This window comes from Aulonocara stuartgranti (genome assembly GCF_965226115.1).
Source record: "Aulonocara stuartgranti genome assembly, chromosome: 12".
Classification (NCBI taxonomy): domain Eukaryota; kingdom Metazoa; phylum Chordata; class Actinopteri; order Cichliformes; family Cichlidae; genus Aulonocara; species Aulonocara stuartgranti.
The window spans coordinates 4,435,814-4,454,939 of record NC_138948.1 but is presented as its reverse complement, the minus strand read 5'-3'; the positions used below and the strand labels follow the sequence as shown (position 1 = coordinate 4,454,939).

At 42.6% G+C, this 19,126-nt stretch overlaps 1 protein-coding gene across 7 annotated transcripts in view; it reads right to left on the bottom strand.

Annotated features, from left to right (window-relative positions):
* Positions 1–19,126, bottom strand: part of paqr3a (progestin and adipoQ receptor family member IIIa) — a 162,767-nt gene that overhangs the window by 9,582 nt on the left and 134,059 nt on the right. For 4 of the 7 annotated variants that reach the window (XM_082556081.1, XM_082556080.1, XM_082556079.1 and 1 more), the window contains 4 exons: positions 8,235–8,312; positions 6,739–6,970; positions 5,837–5,999; positions 4,821–4,976 (listed from right to left, as the gene is read on the bottom strand). In XM_082556081.1, the coding sequence (XP_082412207.1) occupies positions 4,821–4,976; positions 5,837–5,999; positions 6,739–6,932 (513 nt within the window). In that variant the 5' untranslated portion in view covers positions 6,933–6,970; positions 8,235–8,312. Of the gene's footprint in view, positions 1–4,820; positions 4,977–5,836; positions 6,000–6,738; positions 6,971–7,788; positions 7,966–8,234; positions 8,313–8,852; positions 8,951–19,126 lie in introns of those variants that run through there. The other 3 variants (XM_082556083.1, XM_082556078.1, XR_014280302.1) reach the window with 3 other exon arrangements.

Genomic DNA, 19,126 nt, shown 5'->3' with positions numbered 1-19,126 from the left:
GTAAATAATAAGCAGTTTACAATACAAGCGAAGCACAGCATTGCTGAGTCACAGAGGACTGCAGGGCAGCTTCTCACATTTAGCACTTTTTAAAGGATTTAAACGGATTCAGCTCCAGAGGGCGACGTGGTGCTCAGCGTTAAGAGATAAGGATTCAGAGTGAATAATGTGGCGAGGATGTTTACCTCTGACCTTGCTTATGAATTTAAAGCCGATTAGTTTTTATGTCTTTGATCTTTTTTGCTTTTTGTTTGGAAAAATGTGCTGGCAGCAGTAAACTGTGACGCAGCATCTTTTGTAAAGTCGCATCAGAAAAGTCAGAGTAAAAGATAGTGCTGAGCCGAGTAAGTCTGGGTCACACGGAGACCTGTTTCTGGAAAGAGTGAGCTTAAATCCATCACAACAGCAAAACCTCGAGGGATGAGGAGATGGGCAACGTGCACGAGCTTTTTACTGCTCCAATGCAACAGGGTTAGAAAGGCAACAACAGCGTGGTTTTAGATAAAACCACAGCAGAGGAATAGCTTTGCATGAGCTAATGAATAACACTAGGCACTGAGTGCAAACTCAGGACATCTTACTCTTCCTATTTTGAAAGACCGCGTGTAGCCCACGATGTTTCTACCAGCATGAGGACGTTCAGCTTCGCATTTTCCTGATAGAGCTTCATCTCTGCAAGTTCAACAGTTTGTCTGCATAACAAAGAAATGCTAATATGGTAGTAAAAGTATTCAAACAGGAAGGTTTCTGGCCTTGGATGTTATGTGACCATGGCAAAGATCTTCATCATTAGAAAGGAAAAAAACCCCGTTGTTGTATCCATTTCCTCTAGTTTACCTCTACTGCCCTCTGAATGTTAGATAGAAAGCACTTTAGTAGAAAAGGGCTAATAACAAGTGCTTGTGTGTGTGAAAGAGGCAAACTTGTATAAAGTGCTTTGAGTACTTGGAGTATGAAAATGCTATCTAAGAACCAGTCCGTGTACCATCCCTGGTTATGTAATCTGCAAGTTTAAACACGTGACTCTCGCATTGTTACGTCGCTTACTGCCAGTTTTATGTCTCGTCCAGTCCAGAAAAAACAAAAATCTACATACAGGCCCAGAGCACTGGAACTCCAAATAACTGCCCTCAGAATAATCCACAGTCTCTGATCATATTTCAGTATCACTGTTCAGCGTGGATGACTAACAGCCTACGTAAAGCAATGTGCCAGAAACCTGGACGTTACTTTCTATCAACATGGAAACTTCAACCAGTATGTCAAAAGGCTAGTACAGTCTTGTTATGTGCAGATTACAAATACTTCCAAACAATGAACCTGTCTATAGTTTGGAGTCTGCAGATGGTACAAAACATAGCAACAAGGCTTCTCGACAACACTCGGCGCAGTGAATCAATCAGTGAATCTATTATCAAGATGGCGCCGAGTATGGCAGCCTTGTCGCGAGCTCCCCCAAGCAACAGCTTTTTTCTGTGTTTAATTTTACTTTTCCTTCATTTTTTCGCGAGTAGCACATGTCTCCTTGTGTACGACCGACAAACCTTACTGGACATAAAAGACGGTCTTTCTTATAACTTTCCGGAGTTCAAGTTTTGCAACACGGACGCTCCGTTTGCAGACCCCCCATTCATCTCACCTGAGACGCCTTTGTTCTCTGGCCCTGGAGGCCGCAAACGCCGACGCAGAGGGAGAAGATCTGGCGTTCTGGTTCGACTGAGACGGCGCACTTACAGACCACCGTTACCCAGTTTATTACTGGCTAATGTGCAGTCTCTGGAGAACAAGCTGTGCGAGCTTCGGGCACGGATCTCATTCCAGCGAGAGATGCGGGACTGCTGCGTGATCTGCCTCACAGAAACCTGGCTATCGGACAAAGTACCGGACTCCGCAATACAACTACCGGGGTTCTCTGTGCATCGCGTGGACAGGTCACAGGATCTTACTGGGAAAAGCAGAGGCGGTGGTGTGTGTTTCATGATCAACAACAGCTGGTGTGATTATGCGAACGTGCACCCGGTCAAATCCTTCTGCTCACCGGACCTGGAGTACCTGATGATTAAGTGCCGGCCATTCTGGCTACCGAGGGAATTTACAGCAGTGATTATTACGGCTGTTTACATTCCCCCACAAGCCGACACTGACCGTGCACTCAGGGAACTGTACAGCGCGATCAGCAGCGAGGAAACCGCACACCCAGAGGCAGCGTTTATCACAGCCGGAGACTTTAATAAGGGAAACCTGAAGAAAGTCTCACCCAAACTCCACCAACACATCCATTTTAACACTCGTGGAGATCGGCTACTCGACCACTGCTACACCTCTTTCCGGGGTGCGTACAAAGCCCTCCCCCGCGCCCCATTCGGCCAATCAGATCACCGCTCCATCCTGCTCCTGCCCGCCTACAGGCAGAAGCTGAAACAGGAAGCTCCAACCCGGAGGGCGGTGCACTGTTGGACGGACCAATCGGAGTCTGCGCTGCGGGACTGTTTTGATCACGCGGACTGGGAAATGTTTCACGTGGCTGCTAGGGACATTGATGAGTACACAGACTCAGTCTGTGGATTTATCAGGAAATGCGTGGAAGATGTCGTCCCATCCAGAACAGTTAAATCCTTCCCAAATCAAAAACCCTGGATTAACGGAGATGTTCGCGCGGCACGGAACACCGCCTTTGCCTCCGCGAACACATCGGACTACAAACACGCACATTACCAACTCCGGAAGACGATCAAAGCAGCCAAACGTGAGTACAGGGACAGGGTGGAGCAACAGTTTGACAACCCTCGGAGTATGTGGCAGGGACTAAACACGAACACAGACTTTAGAGGGAAAACCAGCACACCGCAGACCACGGCCTCTCTGTGTGAGGATCTAAACGTATTCTACGCTAGATTCGACACAGCGAACACCATGAGACCGGACAGTGTGCGCACCGCGGATGACGTCAGTGCGCACACTGTGTCTGAGGAGGATGTGCGGAGGTGCTTCAGGAAGGTGAACGCACGCAAAGCTACTGGTCCGGACGGGATTCCCGGCCGCGTCCTCAAGTCATGCGCGGCTCAGCTGGCTGGAGTGTTCACGCACATCTTCAACCTTTCCCTCTCTCTGTCTGTAGTCCCAGCCTGCTTCAAAATGGCCACCATCGTCCCTGTACCCAAATCCTCCACCATCTCCTCATTGAACGACTGGCGACCTGTAGCCCTGACCCCCATCGTAAGCAAATGCTTCGAGAAGCTGGTCAGGGACTTCATCTGCTCTGCACTACCCGACTCACTGGACCCTCTACAGTTCGCATACCGCCACAACAGGTCCACTGATGATGCCATAGCCCTGACACTACACACTGCCCTGTCACACCTGGAGAAGAGAGACACGTATGTGAGGATGCTGTTTGTAGATTACAGCTCAGCATTCAATACCATCGTTCCCTCGAAGCTGGACAGGAAACTGCAGGATCTAGGACTGAGCAGCTCCCTCTGCAGCTGGATCCTTAGCTTCCTGTCTGACAGACGCCAGGTGGTCAGACTGGGCAGCATCACCTCATCCCCGATCACACTGAACACTGGTGCTCCACAGGGGTGTGTACTGAGCCCTCTCCTGTACTCACTCTACACCTACGACTGCACAGCCACTAACAGCTCCAACATCATTGTGAAGTTTGCGGACGACACTACAGTGGTGGGTCTTATCACCAACGGTGATGAGACAGCTTACAGGGAGGAGGTCAGCGCCCTGACCCACTGGTGTCAAGACAACCATCTCACCCTCAACGTCGCAAAGACAAAGGAGTTGATAGTGGACTTCCGGAGGTGCAGAGAAGTACACACCCCCATCACCATCAACGGCGCTGCTGTGGAGAGAGTGAGCAGCTTCCGGTTCCTTGGCGTACACCTGGCTGAGGATCTTACGTGGTCAGTACACACAAACAAAACAGTGAAGAAGGCGCAGCAGCGCCTCTTCTTTCTCAGGAGACTGAAAAGATTCGGCATGAGCCCCCGCATCCTCAGGACCTTCTATCACTGTGCCATTGAGAGCATCCTCACTGGATGCATCACCACCTGGTATGGCAACAGCACCGCCTACAACTGCAAAGCTCTCCAGCGAGTAGTGCGGTGCTCTGAACGGATAATTGGAGGTGAGCTTCCCTCCCTCCAAGACATCTACAGGAAGCGCTGCCTGAGGAAAGCGGGGAGGATCATCAAGGACTCCAGTCACCCCAGCCATAAACTGTTCAGACTACTTCCATCAGGAAGGAGGTTCTGCAGCATCCGGTCCCGTACCAGCAGACTGAGAGACAGCTTCTTCCATCAGGCCATCAGACTGCTGAACACGTCATAGACACCTCAGCTTCACTGCTGGAACTTTAACATTATGCACTCCACACTGTACAGTAATGCCACTGTTTTTCACATGTCTCACTCTGTATATTTTATTTTATTTATTTTAAATATTCTACTTATTGTTTACTCTATTTAATTTGTAAAATATGTGTACACACACACACACACACACACACACACACACACACGTAGAAAAATATTTAGTATACACATCCAGAAATGCATATACTATTATATATTGTACATATATTTATTAGTTTCAGATGTAGCCATTCTTGTATTTTGCTTGTTTACATTATTGTATTTTGCACAACTCTGTTGCTTGTGAAGCTCGCACACAAGAATTTCACTCACATGTGCTGTACCAATGTACCTGCACATGTGATGTGACAATAAAAGTGATTTGATTTGAAATCGTCACTTTTAAACTCCGTCTAAGAGAGAGCAGTTTATATGAAAGGCTGCAGGTGAGCTTACGTTATTACAGTAGAAGGTGTAGAAGACTCCGGGGACGTAGCAGCCCAGGATGCCGATGGAAACACCGGCGTAATCCAGCGCCATCCAGCGGCGGCTGGTCTTCTCTGAGCGATGGCAGCAGAACAGGTGGTAACCCACCGAGCACAGCATACACAGCTGAGGACAGCAAAACACACAGTCGGGCATTGCAAAGAAGCTCGGCACAGAATGGATTTACGCTAGATTCAAATTTATTTAATAATGAAAATAACTTTATTTATAAAACACGTTTACGTCCACAGACCAAGAAGAAAAAGCAGAACACGAGCTTCTAACAGAAAGCGGGACACTGAGGTCAAAACAAGACAGCTAAATACGTTTTGAGATGCAACAAAAACACAAACTGGCAATATAATTAATGAATACCAATAATGTCAAGCCCCAGACATATTTATTATATAAAATAAATTAATACTTGAATCTGAAATCTAACTGTTTAAAAGAAATAAAAGAACTTTTCCACACCAGGTTTGAGAGTAAGCAATAAACGTGGTGTTTTAATCACACTAGTGATTATGATGTTGAACATAATACTTGGTGTTATGACATGTAACCACATTGAAAAGGTAAAAAGTTCACATTGTGTCAAACTACAATCGCTATCCCGCCCGTCAGTAACTGCACTAACCCTGCTCTTTATTTTCTGAATCCACTGAAACAATGGAAAAAGCTCAACTCTGGGCTCACCTACTTGTACAGGCATGTCTGGATATTTTAAGGGCTACATTTATAGGTGATGATGAGTGTACAAAGTGATCCAACAGGTTCATTAACACCTGGAATAGCCAAATCTAGAGAGGCCTATATTTGCCTTCTTCAATACTCAAATATACTGAGATTTATTAGTGCATGAGCAGTGTAATTGCCAACTTCAATCTAACCACAGCTCAGGAGAACTGAAATATCTCTGATGAGTTTATTCTATATAAAAGCAATGTGAGATGATGTCTAAGCAGAAGACAATAGCAGCATTGTACCTGAAAGCAGAAGAGTCCAATGGAGTAGATGACATAATCCTCTCTGGAGGCGCCAACAGCCGGCAGCACCGAGGCCATGTTGTACACCCCAAGACAGAAGAAGAGGAGGAAGCCCAGGAGATGGCTCCAGATGTTCACCGTCTCATTGGACAGGATGAAGAGGCTGCAAAGGTCATTTACAAGCTTTAAAATAGTCACACAGTCAGTTCCCTCTAAAGAAAACCAGAGGTATGAACCAAAACTCTGAACAATTATACACCCCGACATAAATGTCTGACAAGCATCTATTACCTCCCAATCAATAAACAGTCTGGATTCACCGTTTCCATTAACCACTGAAACTAGAACTAGAGAGCAACACGAGTTGCCCAACTCCCTTAAAATCTTTATTGGCATTGACCCTACAACAAATGTCAGGAAGCAAAATCAATCAGCCTCTGCAGCGAGGCGTGGGAATCACAGAGTACCAATACAGCACGTTACACCAAGACACAATGACATCATCATACAGCAGCTCCACAACAATCAAATCTGTAATGTGACCTGTTCAGAATCTTTTTATCTTCCTTATAGTCGGCTTTAAATATTAATATAATGGAATGCATCATAGTTTCAACAGCTGACATAAAAAAGAGAAAAACACTGGCAGTCTGCATGTTTAACCTGCTTTCACTGAAGAAAGCTTCAAAAGCTGAATTGTGGAACACTTTCAAGGCTCATATCAACATGTGGGATAGGTTAAGTCTCCTCTTTTACTTGGCTCTTCTTCTAACTGTGATTCCTAGTGCGCAAGTAATTTTCTGAGGTGTTCAAAAAGTAGGCACTGCTTGACTTTAGTGGAGTGACTGTGTTGTGGTGTTGAAGATGAAAATTCTGATTTCAGGTTAAAGGGTCCTTCTCACCTTTTGATGCACAGCCTGGAGGGCAAGTATGCCCTGTATCCATCTGTGATGTAGGGGTTCTCCCTCAGAAACGGGGGGATCTGCTCGTATGTGTACAGCCTGATACCTCTGGGCACCAGTACAGGCCAGTACTGATAACTTCCCAGCTCGATGTAGTGTGCAGTCTGAGAGCTCTTCTGTGGTTTCTGAGGCATGTCTGAGCCAGCAGGGTCTGGTTTAATCTGACCCGAACCTGAAACCAGCAAGTCAGATCAAGATCAGATTCAATAGAGGCAGAACTCTTTTAATAAAACATAGCATTAAGCGATATTTGTTTTGTTGTCCGGGCATCTGAGTTTGTAATTCGAGTGGAGAAGAAATCAAAGTGGTCTGTGTAGGAGCTGAACGAGTAAAGAAGACAGCAAAACATCAAGTGAAAGCTGATTCTCCTACATCTGTGTGGAGCTATTATCAGAAGCTATCATTACTTGCACCCACTGGCTTGTCTTCCATGTAATCTCATGTTACCGAAGCTAACTTTCCAGATTATCCGTTACGTTCTACCAAACTCCGTTCACTAATGTGGCGATTTTAGGTGCTTAAGTGCTAACAAACATTTATACAAATCACGGTCCAAGCTTAGATCCAAGCTCGCGACCATGTTCCAAATTATCAATAAAGTTTGTATATTTATACAAGATTCCATTTACAGTCAAATTCTGCCAATAAACTGTGTTGTAGCGTTAATTTTACAGCTAATGTAACACTGTAGAAGTCTGTGGCGAGCACGGTATCACCAAATACAAAATTAGATTTTTTTAAACACAGCGTACTTCCTTGATACATTCTTTACGAGCCGATTGTACCTGAAAAACCACCTGAACAAAACCAAAGGTAAAATTATGCTTTTGATGTAGAGTATGCCGTAGTTAACCAAGACGACGTTAAAATAGCGACATTTCCAAAGCGGTCTGGTAACTAGTGGCTAATTATAGCGTGGCTCTTATAGGGCTAAGCTAACAACAATGAGCTATAAAAAAGGGGGAAAGATATATTAACAAAAAAACTCACCTTTTAATTTGGCATATTTGCAGTTTGTGCCATTCTGGGGCTTATAATATGTACTACGCATTTGTAAACACGTGTTGATATTAACTTTAAAAAACAAACAAACACAACGCGTAATATTTCTGAAGTTTTAGCTACAACATCTTCCGAATCACACAGACGTCATCACTAATGGACCCTTCCAACGTGGCCAACGTCTGCCTGAGTTAAAATAAATAAATAACGCAGTATTTACTATTATCGCTAATATCCTTAGAAGATTCTTTATTTAATAATTTAAATAACCTTTGTTTTTCTGCATTAATGAGCTCTCTCAAAATCCCATATGGGACTCTATTCACGTGAAAGCTTCATTTCATGAGTAATAATAGTTCTTACCGTAAATATAAACGGCTTTGTTTTCGGTTTGGGTTTTAGGAATCGTGTCTAGCACCCTTAATGGATTTTACCTGGTTCAACTGATCCCGGAGATGCACCGTGCCACCCATAATTACTCAGGGACGCCAGTCTCTGATGATGATTCAATCCTAAACCGCAATAAACACGTATTGGAGAATTATTTGTCTCACTAATCAGTTTCATTTATGTTGATGGTGATTGCTGATGGATAGTATTACATGACATTCAGATATGTAATCACCTCAGATTTCATTGTTATGATAAAGAAAATATTCACAATATGGTTATCTTTGAAATTTTAAAACAGTGGGGAAAAATCAGTTTACTGAAACAAAGAGAAATATTTTTAAACGTAAGAATATATTCAGAGCAACAACCTAAATTAATAAGAAGAACATTTTTTAAATATTCAAATGCACATTGTGTGGTTTTTCATATTTACTTTACTCAGAAGAAAAATGGGACATCATATGAGGGGAGATGCAGCAAAAAGTCCCAGCAAAACTCAAACCAAACAGACTGAGATCACTCTTATTTTAACCCTTTAATAAACCAGACTGCAATCTGTGCTTAATGAAGTACATTTTGAGAGGTACTGCAAGGAGTTCAACTTGACCCAGGCCATCTTTACAGCTGCAGAATTCATAGAGTTCAGTTTCTTTGAGTACCTTGTCTTTGTCTTTATACCATTTCTGTCTGGCCACCCTGGAACCATGCAAAGAACCTGTAAATGCTGAAAGTCTCCTCAAGAACTGGACTTCAGGTCCAGAATCGCTGGGCTCCTATGAAGCTGTAGCCCACAAATGTAAATTTCATGAGGCAAACATTTCCTTGTTACAATTTTGATAGAAGTGATTTAAACAACAGACTTCTACAACAATAGAGTTCCATTTTTAGATTTTTTTTTCTTTTTTTTTGCGATTTTTCTGTTGTGTTAAACTACACTTCAAACATCCAGTTATCATTTGGAAACAATCATTATTGAGTAAATTATTATAAGTAATTATTTAACTCCATACACTTTTATGTCCTAGCAGCCCGTCTCTGGGATTAAAAGGAATTAATAAACTTATGTTAACCTTTATTTATGCAGGTAGTTCCACTGAGAGCCAATGTCTCGTTTGAGAGACTTGCTCATAAAGATAAAACTTTTAAAGGGACCTTTTACTAGTTTTACCCATGCAGTATTTTTTTTTTTTTGTTAAATGGAGCACAACTTGGCCTGAGTGTGCAGCCAAACAATGTCTTCTGTCTGAATCTACAGGCTTCTGCAAGGTCACATGACTGCTAACAGTGATGCCGGAGCACGCAGGTGGAGCACGTGTTAAATGTTGTTCAGTGCATCTCAGTCTCCTCGCTGTCCTCCCGCTTCACTGCGAGACCGTGTTACATCCTCCTGTCGCTAACTGTCATCGGGAATCCTCATCAGAGCCGGCGCTCTCTGCAGACCTCTCAGGTGTGAGAGATGTTGGAGGTTTCCCTCAGGAATGAAGTCACACTCATTCCTCCCTCTGCTGTTTACACCCCCTCTTTAATTGCTTCATTCTCAAGTGGAAGTGTGTTCTTCATTATCACTTCTAATACACCTCTCAGCACATCCACTCTGGCAAAGTGTCAGCTGCCATGCCAAGTTAAGATAGTAACTCTGTGCATGCAAGGGCAAACAATAAGAATCTCCTGCTGCTGCTGCAGACGTTGCCTGAATTATTAATAAATTTTGCTGGCTTACAGTTGGCAGCGACTTCCTGCAAAAAGAAGTAGATAGGAAGAATTTAAACAAGAGAACTTACAGAGGAGGATGCACAAGATGCCTTTTACTTCTACTGTCTTTTATCTGCTGCAGAGCATTTAAACATGCTGACTTCAGTTGTGTTTGCTCTGTAGCAAATAATGAAAAGGCAAAGATAAATGGATTTTTAAGGCCATGAAATAATTTTACCAAAGTATCTGATAGTACAATACGAGAGAATTAGGGAATGGCCACTGGGAAGAAAAAAAAAAGTGGAGTTTACCTCAAAATTTTTACTTCTTGTCGGAAACAAGATAGAATTTCAAAATGAAACTAAGCATTCTGATGAGACTTAGAATTATGGACTTTCCCTCAAACTTCCCTCAGACGTCTGAGGCAAAAATCAGCATTCTGATGAGACAGTAAGAATTGTAAGAGGCAAAATTCTGACAAGAAAGTGAAAATTCTGAGATAAAGTCCAAACTTCTAGGAACCTAAGAATTTTAAGATGGAATTCAGAATTGTGAAGTAAAAGCTAGAAGTCTAAATTCTGACTCAGTCAATCTCAGGTTACTACGGAAGTGGCCCTAATCCTCTTCCATAGTAAACAGATCATAAATTAGAAAGGTTCATTTTTAAATAAATATTTCTGCTTTCTGCCTTCATTTTATATTTTTGCCAGAGTTACAGAGAATAAAAAAGTGATATATCTTTTGAAAAATGTAGTAAACCTGCATTCTGTCTACTAACGTCTGAGGGAAGACTCCTTTGGTTTAAAAAACATCGGACTGTATACAGGTCTACAGCGAAAAGATCCATCTGCTCACTTTGCCTGTGATCTCAGTAAACAATGAGTTTATGATCTCAGTTTCCAAGTTCAAGTGTTTTTAAATACGCCATAATGTTAATTCTGCAAACGACGTCTCATTAATCATAAAATACACGTAAAGCAGGCTGTGTTGTACAGTGTGTCTACTTTTTGATTAACAAGTAACAACCATGAGTGTGCAGTGTCCTCCATTTCTCAGTTGCTCACTCAAACTTCAAAACCGGACAAACACAGCTGTGGCTATTTCCATCTTTTGCATATGGTGTGTAACATGCGACAAAGTGAAAAAGAAACGATTAAATCTGTGATACCAGCAAGCTGTCAGGAAGAAAGTCAGTAGAGAGACATTTAGTCCTGACCTGGAAAAATGCAGAGTGGAAAAATGCGACTGGACTTGTTTAAGTTTCTTGTAAACTCTCCTACAAGAGCCTTGTTTACTTATAAAACCAAATGAGAAGAGTTGCAGGCATTTGGTTTTCTAACCTCACAGACGAGTGAGGGGACAGAGGACTGGCAGACTGACAGATGTATTGGGGCTGCATTTGCTGTGATGCAGATGCTGCACCAGTCCATCGTGGTAAAAAGAGAGCTATGGAAAAGCCTCCTATGATACCCTCACCTATGATAACAGGCTTTGGGTAGTGACTGAAAAAATTAAATTATGGATACCAGTGATGGAAATGATCCTTCTCTGAAGGGTGGCTATAGCCTCTCCCTTAAAGAAGATCAGTTGTTCCAGAGGAGCTTGAGAGTAGAGCTGCTACTCCACATCGAAAGGAGCCAGTTGAGGTGATTTGAGGCTCCCGAGCGCCTCCTGGGTGAGGTGTTTCAGGCCTGTCCTACAGGGAGGACGGCCCGAGGTAGACCCACAACACGCTGGAGAGATTATGTCTCTCGGCTGGCCTGGGGACACCTCGTTATTTCCCCAGATAACCTTTGAGAAGTGGCTGGGAAGAATCGTTCAACATTCCTGCACTAACAAACAAAGTAAAGGCCACTCCTTTATCTTTATGCAGCAACAGATAAGTTACCTTAACTTAGAGTTGAGGTGGAGAATCAGAGCTCAGAGTTCATGATGGCTGAACTTCTCCACCTTAGCTTGCTGTGTCTATCGCAGAAGGAAAGTGTGCAGCAGATTTTCACAGTGTCTAAGTTCCCAGAAATTTGAGGGAACACACAGCTTCTCAGTCTATCTGCTCCGGTGCAATAAACAAAGTTTGTGAACTTGTTACAAAAACCGTGCCGTATTTGGTGCCACTTCCTGTAGTTCAAGCTGTAATCTGCTCCAAGAGTGTTAAGAAACAGTTGACCTAAGACTTAAAACTGTGTTTAATTAACACACACACACACACACACACACACACACACACACACACACACACACACACACACACACACACACACACACACACACACTTTTTTTTAAAAGTAATCAGTCTTCTTTGGTAGGGACTCATGAACTGGTTCCACTTGTAAAACAGCGAATCCATTACAGTCATTCGTTGCCTCCAACCTTATTAACTCCTTCTATTTATGTTGGCATATTTTTCTCACAGGCTTTCATTCACCAGCATCACATCCATGCCTTTTTCAGCTCTGTTTTTACATGTTTTTCTTACTTAAAGTTAATTCAACAGCTGAGCTGTAGAAACACTTATTCCACAAACAAATATCTTCCTCTATGACACCACTGAAAACACTGACCTGGTCCTCTTTTTCCAAACAATAATTTCTTCCTGTTGGTGCATTTGCATCACAAAAATAACGTGTTTGGGTTGTACCACATCCCTGCACCTGAGACAGTTGCCATCACATAGCAGAGTGAAGAAAATTGCTATCACTGATTTAGATGATATCACCCAAAACACGATTTATTAATGTGTTGCTGCGCAGTTTGATCCTGAGCTCAAGCACCACACTGAAATCAAGTTTCTGTCTTTTTTGTTTGTTTGCTTAGTTTGTTTAGTAATGATCTTGTGCAGAATTTAGCTTTCACCAGCAGGGGGCAGCATATTACCCATGGGTATTGCGATTGTCCCTTGACCTACTTTTATTAATTTTTTATCTATTTACTCTTTTTTGTGCTTAGATCTGAGAAATTGTTATATATATGGAACTATATGGAATCTTTGAACTTTGTTGGATTTCTTGACTTACCTACAGAGCTTTGAAATTTGCATACCTTATAAGTTAAGTGGGGTCTCCATATTAAGTTTTTCCTTTTGAGCTCGGGGTCTCACGGTCGGTTAAAGCTGGTTTCAGGGTGTGCTGCTGTTTACCTTTTAAATATCTCTTTGTAGATACCTCAGCTTCTCCAAGAAGTGTTTTGCAGTCATCACTGTATAAAAGAACGTGCTCATAAATGAACTTAACGTTGACTCATTGTCCCGCCTTGTTGTACAAAAACATATTATAGAAAAGTGCAGCCCCACCAAGCTTTATTTGATATCTGTTCAACACACCATAAAGGTTCAGGACATAAAGACATTATGGTTTATTTTTTTTTTTTTTACATCTTGTGTTTAAATTAATTTTGGCAGGTTTAAAACCTTAAACACAGGAATTTAAATTTAAAGTTGCTCTTAGCATGTTTAAGTAGCAGATTTCTACACTGTATGCCCTTCCTTACTCAGTCCCCAGACGGATTCTTATCTCCTCCCAGGATTTTTCACACATTAGGCAAACCAACGCACTATGGATCCACTAACACACAGGTACTACACAGTCATTTCCAATAACGACCGTTAAAGACCTGGGTATCCTCCTGGGACTTAGTCTCAGCTGAAACTACAGATAAAAATTGGCTTGGGTGAAGTACTGCTCTTTATTTGTCTCTTGCATCTGCACAATGTCCATCCAATTCACCTCCGCTTATCCTTTGCAGGATCACGGGGGGGCTGGAGCCTATGGAGCTGTCTTAGGGAGGGAGGCAGGGTACATCCTGGACAGGTCGCCAGTCCGTCACAGGGGTAACACACAGACACAGGCAACCATTCGCACTCACATTCACACCTATGGGCAATTTAGAGTTTTCCAATTAACCTATCCGCACTCACTGCATGTCTTTAGGACTGTGGGAGGAAGCCGGAGTACCCGGAGAGAAGGTTTCAAATTTAAATAATACTAATGTTCCAGGCAACGTTACCCACTGGAAGACACTCAATCATGACCAAATCCAGTGTTGCCATTATGTGAAACGTGTTTAAGGAATGCAGTAGAGTTTGGATGAGAACTCGGACCACAAGTGAATAAAAAAATCTGAACTACACAGAAAAACGAATGGCTCATCTGAAAAACACCTAAAAGATTTGTTCCTTTGGGACAGCACTATTTCACGGACGACTCCTCCTCTTCTCCTTCATCACCACCTTCTTTCTGACTCCTCACTGATTCACTGTGACAATCTGTTGTCCCGCACCCCCCCAACGTCTTTGTCTTTGATTTCTGCCCTCCATTTTTCTGTCAGTCTTAACGTGGAGAAATGTGCCTCGATGTAATTGTTCACTTAGGCGGCGTGCAATGGAACATGAAATTAAAGTGCTCCTATTTATACTCTGAATGTTTCTTATAAAAGCAGCAGATGATTTGTGTATGGGCTCTTTTATTAGTGTCAAAATATCACATTTGTAATGATTATCGCGCAGATCCTGCAAGCGTTTCGTGTTATGGCCGACGTGGGCTATTTTCTTTCATAAAGTGCTAACAGTGTGCGCTCCCTAAAATGAAATGTGCTATAAAATGGCACTGCATTACATCTTAATTGCGCCTGGCTACACTGCCTTGGCAAGTGAAAGTCTCTCCTTTTCCAAACAAGGCGCAGTTAGACAGGTTTAAATAGAGACAGACAGGCCCCCGGGCTACCAATGTCCTTTGGGATTGTCATGGTCATCAATGAAACGCGAGGCTACAGTGGAGCACTGCTGTCTGACTGTTGCACTGCATTTAATAGCAGATGTTGCATTATTCTTCTTCTCGCTGATGGTAAACCCTTCAGTTAAATTGACTATCAGTTACTGCACAGAGTAGAAATTAACACTGACACTGTTTTCCCACCACCTTCGTGTTTTTGCTTCCTCGGGCAGCTCTCTATCAAGTCTCCTTTGTGCATCTCACCTTCTACCGTTTTTTCTCCCGCGTGCCTCTGGGTTGCAAACATTCTTAATAAAACCCTCAAATCTAGAGGCTACAGTCTTAATTTTCCTCTCAAACCCCGGACACAAAGCTCACAGGCATCACAGGCATCACAGGCTTCGGCCCGCCAAATGTTAGCCCGCCTGCCATGCCAAGACTAGACAGGCCCTTTGCAAAGCTAACACGGCCTTGCGGCGGCTTGTGCTCGTCAGCGGCCGGCTGGTCTCATTGGCTTTATTTATAGTCGGCGCCACAAGACATCTGCTGGAGACGAGACTCTGTCCTCTGTGTCCACACAGCACTGCACAGAGGGAGCTTGTCAACGTTTTTTTCAAAGGCAAAGTGTTTGCGAGGACCCGGTCAGAGGAGGGGAGAGGCGGCCGCAGCCTCCTCTAATAGGATGGGTGTCCCCTCCGATTGCTTTCTCTGTGGCTCTGATTAACGAGACCGGAAGACAGAGGGAGGCTTCACAGTTTGTCGTGTCTCGTGTGTTAGCCGATGTTTACTCGATCTGAGAGCTGTTGTTTGTTTGGTGTCTTCAGTCTGGTCGTTGCTTGCCACTATTTTGGGACACTGACACTTGGATGCAGCTCGGCAGTCGTGTGATGCGGCCTCGCCTTTTCCTCATCTCCCATCCTCCTCCTCTTCCTCCCCCCCTCAGTGTCACACAGAGTTTCTTTTCCTCTCCCATTCTTCACATCGAGGACGTCGGGATCTCTCAGTCTGACCGTGCTTCAGGCCTTGACACAAAGCACCGGGGACAGCTCTTTGCTCTTCCCACAAAGTGGAGGGGGGTGAACTCAGACTGCCACAAAGGAGAGGAGTGTGAAAATAATCAGCTTGTGTGCTCCTGTATCGACCTTACAAAGGGAGGAACCTGCAGAGGAAACGATGTCAAAAATACCAATTTACATTAAGTTAAAAAACCAAAAACAAACCTTAAACGTAATAATAACGTGATTTCTTGTAGGGAATCCCTCAGCCTACACTGCTGCCAGGACAGCTATGTGTCTTTTTGATGTGGACGGATCAATAACGTCGCCATGTGGGAGGTGAAAAACGAGGAATTGTTCATCCTTAAAGCAAAGGTAAGCTCTACACAGTTAGGTTAAACTACCACACGTAAATCTTAAGTGTTGTTGACTTGGACATTTACAGTGTAGGGCCAGAAAAGGGAAAGGACCGCAGTAGTGTTTTACACGCCAGGTGGGCGTGTCCCAGTAGCTGTCGCTGTGAAGGGTGTGGATTGACGTTCGCTTTTAGCTTAGAGCAATTTATGCAGTTACTCAGTTATATTAAGTGATATTTAAAAAAAGACTTTCACTGACTTAAAAGTTATATGAATACCAAACATTTATAAATCACATTTAGAATAAAATACACATTATTTAAGTCAATAACTTAAAACTAATATGTTATTTTCAAGGTAAGCATCACAAAGTTCAAATGCAAATCTAAAAACACAACTTTTTAGCTCTTATTCGGAAGACATCATCAAGTCCACAGATGTCGAGCTCAGAGTAACAGTTCCAGAGTCTGGGTGAAAGTTGTGAGTAAAGGTAACACTTTTGTAATCTTTAGTGAAGTTTGGTCTGTACTCCACTGTGTTTAAATAACACTCAAACATAGCTAAACTTCACGTGTTCAGCCAGCTAAAGACAGACATCGTGTTAGCGTTTCAGTCCTCGGTTTAAGAAACACTAACTCTTTTTTAACAGTGTTGAACTTGTACAGTTGTAGTATGGCGATACTACGAAGGTTTAGCCACTATAACTTATCACTGATGTAGTTAAACAACTGCTTAGTGGCCCCTGGGGTGGATGAGATTCTGGGTGTCGTGGGGATGTCGTGGTTGACACGTTCCTGGACCGATGTGTGGAGGTCTGGGATGGTGCCCCTGGATCGGCAGACTGGAGCGATGGTTTAAGGAGGAACAATGCGAATGTCGTCCTGGTTGTGGAACACTGGAAAAGCTCTTCACCCCCTCGAGGATTATTCGAGGGTACGTGGGACTAAACACGACTAAAGGTGTGGAGCTCGTCCATTTGTTTTGATGTGGATAACTGAGCCAGTTCAGGTGGTTTGGGCATCTGGTCAGGCTGCCTCCTGGACACCATATAGGTGATATATTCTGGGCATGTCCGCCTGGGAGGAGGCCTCCCGACAGATGCAGGACTCGTTGAAAGAGATTACATCTCTTGGCGGACTTGGAAATGACTTGGTGTCCCACCGGAGAGGCTGGAAGGTGAGGGAAGTCTGGACTGCTGTCCCGATGACTTGCACCAGGAGAAGCGGTGGAATAGATTGATGGATGTTTACAGAATAAAGAGAATAAAAAACTATATTTCTGAATGCCTGATCTGTTGTTTCCTCTTTCAGTTGAGCTGTGACAACAAGTGTAAATTAGCTGCAGGGCTTATCCTGAAATATTTGCAGTGACGTCCCACAAAATGTTCATGTTGATTCATTTTTTTAATGTTCACATAAATTATCAAATAAGAAACTGGAAAAATTTAAAACGATCCGCTATTAGGCATGAAATATCACACAAAAACAAACAGCTTATGCACTTTTTGCTTGGAGGCCATATGTAGAGCCGTACATCACAAACTGAAAGAAGAAAAATAAATGTTGCATCGACAAATGTTCCAGCACTAATGTCTGAATATATCCTCATAGCATCTGGGCCACTGAGCTCTTTCTGGGAATGAAATGGCTTTGTTGCTTAGTCTCCTTGTACTTTTTTTTTTTTTTGGAAAGTTTCATCTGTATAACAATATTGAAAGGCATTAGTCTTAATCTCCGGCTTGCTTTTACGTTTTTTTTTTTCAGTCTTAGAAGATACATCTGGTTCTTTGACTTGTAATTCCTGCCGGGATTCCAAAGAAACGCAAAAACAATTTTTTTACATCAGTGCAAGGATTAAGGAGGAGGGCAGGGTGGCTGTGTTAGGACACTTAGCTGCTGCTGGGGATGAGATTAATGCCCAACTTCTGTAATGTGTTGCACTTTTTTATGCAGCTGGACAAAAGTTGCCGTAATCCTTAATGGATCAGCATCGGTAAGCCCATCCTCATCACGCTGACAACCTGTTTAAGCTTTTTCCCACAAAGACTCTGTGTTCAGCATACTCTCTTATTTTATTTTCAGAACAATGCTAAAATAAGCCCTTTATTATCAAACGGAGTGAAGAGTGCAGCTACATATGCGCTGTCAGTTATCCTCTTTCTGCAGCGCTACAAGAGCCAAAGATTGGTTTTCCCGAGTTTTCCAAAGAAGATTTAGTTTTAAAACAACGTAGCTGTGTATTTTTCTTAAACCCAAAAAGCTTTTCATGATTGTTACATGTACTCATCAGATCATCAGCTGGCTTTTGCATGTTTGTTATTCTTCCTGTCGTGACGCCTGTTTTATGTCACAGAAATTAAAAATGTTAAAAAGTATTTCTTAAAAACAAAAAACAATACTTTGGTCTAATTAGATTGTTATAAATGAGTCCAGATTAGAAGACAGGTGAAATCTCAGGTGGAGGTGTGGATATACTGTCAGCTAATGAAATGTCCACACTGGCTCAGAAGGGGATTAGAAAAAAAATCATCAATCAAGCACATTTTTGTTGGCCAAAATATGAAATTCACCTTTTCTATCACATTGAATAATTTTTAAGAGTCCAGAGCAAAATTTCAAGCAATACTTTTAAAAGACTTTTAATGAAAACTTCATCATGTCCAGTCTGATTTCAAATGAAGATGTTTACGCTCAAAATTTACATTTTTAAAAAAATCTATGATTTATCTGAGGAAAAATCTCTTGGCTTTCAGACAATGCTGGAAAAAAAATGATAAACCTGTTGTTTCATTAATTTGGAGTTGTTTCGTTAACATGTTCAAAGACATTTTTTTGTGGGGGGCAAATTTAAAAAAGCATCTTCGTCACCACATGCAGCATGCTCGGGTGCCATCACGTGACCTACAATCTGTATTGTGCATTGGTACTGAACTGTTAAATCAAGAGCGAAAGCACAAAACCTTCTATTTCATTACCCTTAACAAATATACACGTACGAGTCAAAAGGGTGGCGCCGACTACAGGTTAAAGTGTGAATAAAAATGTTGCACATCATGACGTGCCTCCTCAGACTGACCATCTTTCTATTCGAGCCTCTGTGGAAAGTGTATGTAGGCAGTCATGAGTGAATATTAAACAATTTACACATTTTTAGGACAGCTTATCAAAAAAACACAAGTTAAAGT